The following is an 8,998-nucleotide window of genomic DNA, read 5'->3' as shown; positions in this document are numbered from 1 at the left end:
ACAAACTGGCCACAAGGCATCAACACTGTCCTCTACAAGAACCCGTAGCATACCTGCCCCTTATGGCCGTGTTCTTTGTGCTGTTCTCTACAGGACAGCATGACTTTGTCAATATTGCTGAGTCTTTGTTGGCTCACTCTAAGAGCCAATGTTCTCCACAAAGTTTTGTTGAATGACGAGATGATGCCACCAAAACAAATGTCTGAGTATGTTTTAAAAGAAAACAAAGGAAAAATAGGTTGGCAATATTATACTGTCGGTATATATCTTTTTGCCATAATACAGTATATTGAAGTAATGTTAACACCTGTAACCATATTTGTATTGCAGTCATGCATAAAAGCAACACCCTCACTGAGATGACCGGTTTGGTGGAGAAATATGTTGCAGTATTGAGTAGCATTCAGTATGGATACAGCATGTGATAATGTTGTAGTGCATTATAATACAACACAAATTATCAAAATATGTTTATCGGTCAGCCCAGTCGGACTAAAATATGTCAACTGTTGGATGATTTTTTTTTGTAGTATTAGTATTGGTCATTTGTGTTTAAATAATGACCTGTTGCCATTAATAACTGCATATTTGATCAATTCTTGTAATAATATATTTTTTAATAGCGTCACATTTATATTTGTAGATGACATACCAACTTTGGCAGATGGTTTATTTGAAAATGAGAAACCTGTGACCCTTTCTCAAGAATAATCACTCAATATTTGCACACAAAAAAAAGGAAATGTATGTTAGAAATGTATTAACCCTTTCATCAAGGGCAGAAAATTAGAAAGGGATATTATAATTTGAGACATAACTAGGGAAAACCTGGTTTTGTTGTGTTGAGTGATTTGTTTTGAATATCTTTTGGGAATTGCATCTATTGTATATTGGTCGGTCAGTTCATAGTTTGGTGCCAAATCTCAAATACTGTATGGAATCGAGTGCAAAATGGGCCCTAAACCAAGAACTGTTGAAAAAGATTTTAGTATAATTGGGAATTGCTGACATTAGCTTATAATTGTTATCACAACAACAAGGAAACTGACTTAGAGTGCAGAGGTAGAACCTTTTTTGATCCAGCAGTATGTCTGCAGTGTCAAGAAATTTAAATTGAAACATTTTTTTGGAACAGAGTCTTGAGATGTAACAGCAATAATTCTTTTTTTGGCAGAGTTTTGTACTCTCTAGTTGCATTTTAGGTGTGTTTGTTCATAATGATTATTACATTTGAGTCGTTAGATGGACCGTAAAGGTTACTCCCACAGGCATTCCACATTTACACAGTTCAACGAAACCTTATACAAATTGTACAGTTGTTGCAAATCCGGATAATTATTCTGCTGGTGAGCATAAAAACCTGTGATGATCAAAGCACAATATTGAGCAGACCTCCATCTTACCAAAATCAGATCTCAGCAATCTCGAGGGCGACTGTGTACCAATTCCTCAAAGCCAAAGCAGATAACGAGCTGAGCTCTGAGGCCCATGATGCAGCCAAATATCGCAGCAGCATTTTTGATCCATCATTCTGCCTCACCTCTGTTTAAAGGCAGCATTTCTTTGCAAGATCAAAACAAATTGGGGAGTGTTGTAATAAATTCCAATAACACTGAAGGCCCCTGTCAAATCAGCATATCAGAGCTCAAGCCAAGAGTTATGGACGGTAAAATAAACATATCTCTGATAATGAAATTCAGCTTTTTCTTTGCTGCGTGTGTAGTTTTGCAGAAAGTGGCCATGATGGAAAAAAAACATCTTTCCATCCAAAGAAAGTGTGAGACAATTTGTCTTAATGCTAGAGAATTGCAAGGGTATTCGGAGAGCGCAGACCTCGTATCCCCTCCAAAAATGGAATGGGTTCTTCCTTCGCCCATGCTTCACCCTACCAATTTTTGGGAACAACGGGCCAGTATTTTTCTGTGATCTTGCTGACAAACAAACCGAACCAAAAACACACCCTTTTTTTTGACGAAGGTAATAAATCTGTTACAACCACAGGGAGCGGGGGCTGGGACACAGCTTCCTCTGCTCCGTCAAACAAGGCTGAGAGCAGCCCCCCCCCCCCCCCCCCCCCCCCCGTTACCTTGCTGTAGCAGTGTAGGCATGTTGTGTCTGATTATACTCGTAAGATTAAAATATTCGTGAATAATACATGTGATAAAATTGCTTCAGACACAGATTGCATTTGTGACCACTATGGTCATGTGTGTGTGTGTCATCAGAAGCAGATGTTAGGCACATAGATTAGGTCTGGCAGTGTGTGTGTCATCCTGGTGTTCCTGAGAACAGCATGGTTTTATAATCACCCACACAGCTACCCCTCAATAAGCAGAAACTGGGGAATGGTATACTTTTTCCACTTCTCTGTACATCTCACGCCTTTCCTACATGATCTATCCTTTATTTCCCAACTCCTTTTTTATGTAACGTCCATTCAACCTTGTGTCCATCCCTTTGCATCCTTGCTGTGTCTGGCCAGATCTGCAGGAATGTCATGGTGAAAAAAGCAGAGAATAATGAGAGGTGGGGTGTGGGGGTAGAAAGAGGTTTGAAGTGGCTGAGCGGATACTATGGTGTAAATACCAGATGGTCCAATGAAAAGCCAGCAGAGCTAAAGGGACTTACAGGTTTCCTCTGATGCATGATGAACAAACTAAACAGTCGCTTTGTTTATTGCTCTCTATCTCTGTCTGTTTCTCTTTTCTCTCGGACGCCCTCGTATTTGCATTTGGTTTGACCCTGTGCCTGTCACTAGGACAGCCAGCATGCTTGGAATACATTAAACAAGCAAGATGGTCTTCAAGAGTGTGCCAGACAGAGCATGTAACGTATTGGCACGTCGCATAATCATTGTCCGAATAATACAATAAACTGTGAAACTGGATAAAAAAATTGTTTGTATTTTTTTTGTTTTTTCAGCCCCCTGACCAGACAGCAGGACTATTTCTGCCTGTAGTGTGTTTGCAATGTTGCTGATGCTGTGTGTACCACACATACGGCTGGAGGCGGAGGTAATGTTATGTAAGGTTTTGCCGGTAACGATGCATGTCTTGTGGGTAACAACTCTTCTTTTTCTCCCTCTAAAGACCCAAAATCAAGGCAGGATGAACACAAGAAAACAAAACATGAATGAATAGGTGGATTCAGAGAGAGCCGACATGCCGCCTGCACCCCTTTGAGGCGTTTGGTTGTTATCATTTGAGACATTTTGCATATTATGCTAATTGATGAAACATTTCTTTCTGTGTGGTCTGTGTCTTGTTGTGGCAGGCAGGGGTAATAGAGGAAACATAGTTAGGTGTTGTGATCACATTGGGGAGCGAAGCAGCCTGATTATTTTTGTGTCTGTAAAGTTGGAATGAGTTTTAGAATGCCTCCTGCAGTGACGAATGTTATGTGAATTTTACACAAAACTGCATGATTTATTTTTCATGGGCTTCGGATTCATCTCCTTCCAGGTTCTGCCCTGTACCTGCCATGTTTGAGTCTTTTGTGGTTCACGGTTCCTGCAGGGGGAGAGAGAGAGAATAGAAGTGGAACAAGCCAGCCAGCATTTGACTATGAGCTATTTCCATCTATTGCACTGACACAAACTGGCATGCACTAAAATATATATCAAGTGTTTCACTCAAAAGTGATATCCACTGTTCAAAAAATGTAACACATACTCTGACAAAGTGATTGCTGTCATGAAAATACAGCTGCTGGTTTTCTTAAAATGTACCCTGTAAACAGTAAATGACTTAGGATGTAATGACGCATTCCTGAAACGTTTCTAGATCATTTTTAAAGATTCATTTTTTCCCTCTAACCTAAGATCTTCAGGCATGCATTCTACCACTGAATCCTGACTTATCTCAGTGCATGCATACACAATACACGTTGCACTGCATTAAAGAAACGTAGAGTATTTTGGGAGCTGGCATGTTGAGCAAACATCTGTACTTCAGCACATGCATGGACACACGTATAGTACACGCACATATATACACCTCCTTGCCCCTTAATTGGGCAAAACGTGTGTGTGTGTGTGTGTGTGTGTGTGTGTGACACGGAAAATAAAAAAACAAACATGATCAGGGGAATGTCTGGTTGCCATGGGAATGTTTTCTGTCAGACAGTCAACCTAGTGGTGTTTATCCGAGGAGGGTTGGATGATAACAAGGACAAAGTTTGTGTGTCAACTCCACAGGTGCCTGCCTTCAACCTTTTGTCACCAATAAATAATTATTGACTGGTCACCTTTTCTTTTCTTTTTAAAGGATTTACATTAAGCCTTTACGAAATGTCACTTTACATGCCTGTAGCAGACCTTGTAACAATCAGTAATTAAGGTTGCTTTAATGTGGATTATGAGCAGAGATGCATGTTCTATCAAACAAATACGCAGTGAGGCTGTGGAATGCGGTTTGCATTTTTCATGTGTGGCTGATAACAAACTCGTCACAAATTTCTGCACAGACAGCAAAAGTATTACATTCACAGACAGGTGCTTTTTAAAGATGCATGGTCTGCAGAATTTTACCATAGCACTGGGTCAGTAAAGAAATAAAGTCAAAGAAACAAAGATTGACACAAAATAAGCCGGATACATCTATTCAAGTCAGCAAAGAAATCAGTTCTTAGGGAAACGGAAGCACAAGATAACGCTGACATCAGCTCGACTGTTCAGCGTAGACAGCCAAAGCAATCTTAGCCATGATCATAACACACTTTCCAAATAATCTCAAATGATTTCAAAATAAAATGTATTGTTTTCTTATTATATAGTTTATGACCTTAACATTCTTATGCCTTCATGTCTTCCCGGCACATGGATGACATTAAGCTCTGCTAAACCTGCCAGATTCCAGTCGGGGAAGGAGAGAAGTACATATAAGAGGCGTGACAAGACTAACGTGATATGATTAAATATTTTTGGGGGGTTATTCATTTCACGTAGTCTGCGGTGAGATATAGCTCACCTGCTACAGCACACCATATCAACAACATATTCACCCTTAATATGCCATTTTCTTTCCAGTTAAGTTTTGAATCTGCTTGATTGTAGCATATTCTTCAAGTCCTTGAACATCCACACTGGTACACGGACAGTGTGCTTCAGCACATCAGCCACTTGAAATAACTGAAGATCCAGCAGTCTTGAAAGGTAATTTGCGAGATGATTCGACCGTAATGGATGTCAATGGAGTAGTTAAACATGACAGCAAAGGTTGCCCACTTGTTAGCAGTGTTGATTTGCAGCATTGAGGTTCTAGGTTTTGCTTGTGCTGTGCAGAGTCTGCATGTTCTCACAGTATTCCTGTGGGTTTCCTTCCGGTGCTCCAGTTTCCTTCCACAGACATGCAGGCCAGGTGAAGTGGAAACTGTAAAGTGCCCACAGGTGTGAATGCTTTTTTTGTTGTTGTCAGTCTGACCTGTCCAGGATGTTTTTATATCTGTTGCCCGATGCAAGCAGAGACACGCTTCAGCAACCGACTTACAGAGTGAATCTGAAAAGGAACAGGTGAAGAGGATGAATAGATGGATGGATGGATGGACACCATAGTGTGAGGCATGAATACATTAGGTCACACTCAGCCTGATCATGAATATGTTAAGACCTGTCAGTTGGTATGTTGGTTAATATTGGTGTTGGTTGTTACAGTACTTCCAAAGAGTTACTCCATATAGTACCTATAACATGTTCTACAGTTATTCTTACAAAACTACATTCTTGCATTAACAAATCAATCCATGTCTCCACTGGCTAACGTTTCACTTTAATAACAAAATTACATTTGAATGGTATTTTTTTGTTAGATTTAATTTCATTTGAGGGCTTTTCTTTCTTCAGTGTTTTACATCTTTATGAAGATGCACGTACAGTGCATACTGTCCAATGTGGATGATTTGCATTCATACCTGGTAATAACTTCTATGTCCTTTTTATTAAGAGCTCAAAACAGTTTGTTACGTATATTGTTTACAGTTTTCATCATCAAGTAAGATATTTTTCTCTCCACCACAAGAGGAGCGTTTTTTGCCAATTTTTCACTCTTTTCAAATGACACATGAGGAGTCATGTTTACCAGAGGATATTATAGATGAAACGTGAGATCAATGCAGATAATGCAGCCGTTTCTGACAGCAGACATTTAGTCTGGCTCATTGACAATCCACAACTGTCCTGAACTGCAGGTATGAATATGTTAATCCTTGTGTTCTGCCTGCATTTCAAAGCTGTTTAACATTGAGTTTACATTACCTATTTGTGTGTGTGAAATGGGAACACAGCAGCATTTATCACTGAGGCAACCATGTGTGCATGTCTTGGGTGAATGATTCTGTACTTCACGGATGCATTTCCACATAGTTCTCTAAGCCTTTTAGCACAAAATCCCTGTCACATGTTAATACCAAGAGTAAAGCGGGATTCATTAAATTCTGCTAAAAGTTCAGCTTTGGGAATATATACAAGGTACATATGTACATCAGAATCTGTGTGCATAAGTGAATCTGTATATTTCCACTTTTCCACTGTCTTTCATAACTGCAGAGCAGGTACTGTGTTGTATGAGTAAAACAGAAAATATGTAATATTACATAAAGTGCTGTATTTAATAGCTATATGAGCCTGACGCGGTCCCAAGCAACCAAACAGTGTAAGTGTAATTAATTAATAAATATAGAATAATGAATACAGATCTCCTGGTATCAACGTCTGGTAATCTTAATAACATCTCTGAGGCTATATCTGGGATGTGGGCGAATAGTTTTCTTCAAAACAACCCCCAGCATGTGCCAATAAAATAATAAATGCATCAACTATTACACGGTTGAGCAAACAAAATGATTGTGCGATTTTAAAAGAACAAAGTATGAAAAACACGACAACATGTTCATACGTTGGGATCATCTTAAAACAGAGAGACATGTTTCTTTCATATTTTGATGTTGATAAATGCAGTGCTCCAGTAGTTCCATAAATAATAAATGCAATATCATTGATTCACAGCCAATCTCCACTAACTCTCCCGCTGCACAGGTGAAGGTGTCTAGAGAACACATATATTTCTTCTCATTCCTCCGGCTTATAAATGAGCCGGGGGATTGGTGGTGGATTAGTGTTCGCTTGCAGCGGGATAATAACGCGGGTTGATCAAAGTATAAATGGTAATATTCACCTTCTTAATTATTTTGAGGTGGTGGACCAACGATGTAATAATGTAAATGTCAAGTATAATCAGAGTGGGTCATTGCCTCTCTTTCATTTATAAAGGAATATTAAATCTGTTTGTTTTAAACAGTCTTGTGTGCTCATTTAAATTCATCCCAGTCTGTTGTGGGCTCAGATTGGGTCGAGGCTCTGTTGGCTCTCCGGGCTCTGAGGGACACCAGGTTCAGTAGTCTCTCTAGCTCATCCCCAGAACCTGCCAGACTGCTGGAGCCGAGCCCACCGCGATCCTCCTGCGATCCCCTCCACTCCCCTGTCTGTGAGGCCCACGCACTAAGGGGGGGCAGAAGTTGAGCCGGATGCAGGTTGATGCCCGCGGGGCTTAACGGGTATCCTTCGTAGGCCCGTCGGGTTGGGGGTAGAGTGTCATAAAGGCTCTCTGTGTCTTCACCTTGCTCTGGGTCATGGCTGGACTCTCGGTATTCCTCGTAAACAGGCGAGGAGCTGTCTTCACAGCTGTCATGGCCGTGCCCCTGCTGCTGGTCTCTGTGGTCCTGTAAGGCCCCCATGTCTCTGCTCATGTTGCCTGTGTCCTTTCCTTCCCCGTTGTTCCTTCTCTTTTCTTCTCTTTCCAGGATGCGTTTCCTCTCCCACTCACCCGACTGATTTCTCTCCCACTGGAAGTTCCTCCTCCCGCTCTCCCGTCCCCGCTCCCGGCCCCTGTCACCAGCGTAGCCCATCACTTTGTAGTCCAGCTGGAGAGACTGTGTGCTGCCTCCTCGCCTGATGTTTTGGTGGGTCTCGCTGAGGTTGTAATGGGATCCCACCTCTGGTAGACGCAGGCGTGATGGTGACAACCAGCTCGAAGTCTGACTAGAAGCCTCCCAGCGGTATGCTGAAAAGAAAAGGACAAAATAAACCTTTTTGAATAGCTTGGAGGACTTTCAGTGATTAATAGTACGTCTTTAATGGAACAACAAGTAGAAGCGACCTACTTAAGAGACTCAAGAAAAGATTTATTTTTTAGTTAACAGACTGTGTTAGGAGCCTGCGGCTTTATTCCCTGGACAAACAACTGCTGTCAAATCACTGGAAGTATGTAGTTATCTCTTGAATGTGTGTGTTACGTTACTAACAGTATCATGGCAATCTTATCTTCAGGAAGTAGGTGAGTTGACAGCAGTGAATTATGCTTTCAGTTACTAAAGGGACTGATCTGAAGATGTTCACAATTACTTGAACCACTCAGATTCCATCTCTGCTCTCCTTAAGCCACAGCAACTAACTGTAGGAGCAGAAAAACAAGGTAAAGTATGGCAAGTATATACTCATACAAAGTATAGACTCATAGAGAAATGATCCTCTCAATCATCACTTATGTCCTTTTCTAAGAGTGTGTGTATCTGCAGAGACTTTTTTTCTTCTTATTTTGCTGTGTTTGGGACATTTCTGGGCTTTGTCCTTGATGAGAAGAAAGCAACGGGTTGCCAGATTGTAAGAATGCCTCTTTGAGGACAACTGCGAAAATGGACACAGGGCTGAAAAAACGCAAATATAGTGAGATGAAGCACCAATAGCACAAAGCTTGTTCCAATATAAAAATAATCTGGGGTTTGGCTTTCACCCGAGCACACTAAACCTAACCCTTCTGGTATCTTTGAGCTGGGGAGGAGGGGCCAACTTTGACTTGTTCACAAACTGCAACAGCCAAATCCTCCTCATTCTGCCTTTTTTAAAAAGAAAAAAAAGATCAGCCAATGTTCCCAACATTAATAAATAGCTTGTGCATATACTCTGGCTTGTTGTGTTTCTCCTCTTTTCCCTTCCCTCGGCTCATTA

General features: G+C 40.9%; 1 protein-coding gene across 1 annotated transcript in view; it reads right to left on the bottom strand.

Moving 5' to 3' along the window:
• Nucleotides 1–7,302: 7,302 nt before the first annotated feature.
• The window catches only part of fat3b (FAT atypical cadherin 3b), a 57,092-nt gene continuing 55,396 nt past the window's right edge, over nt 7,303–8,998 (bottom strand). Inside the window, exon 51 of the mRNA XM_076101458.1 lies at nt 7,303–8,054. Within this exon, the coding sequence (XP_075957573.1) occupies nt 7,303–8,054 (752 nt within the window). The remainder of the gene's footprint in view (nt 8,055–8,998) is intronic.

The sequence above is a fragment of the Anarhichas minor genome, unplaced genomic scaffold, assembly GCF_050575085.1.
Source record: "Anarhichas minor isolate MPS153535 unplaced genomic scaffold, ASM5057508v1 ptg000027l, whole genome shotgun sequence".
NCBI lineage: Eukaryota > Metazoa > Chordata > Actinopteri > Perciformes > Anarhichadidae > Anarhichas > Anarhichas minor.
The sequence above is the reverse complement of the archived record's forward strand: the minus strand, read 5'-3'. Positions and strand labels throughout refer to the sequence as shown.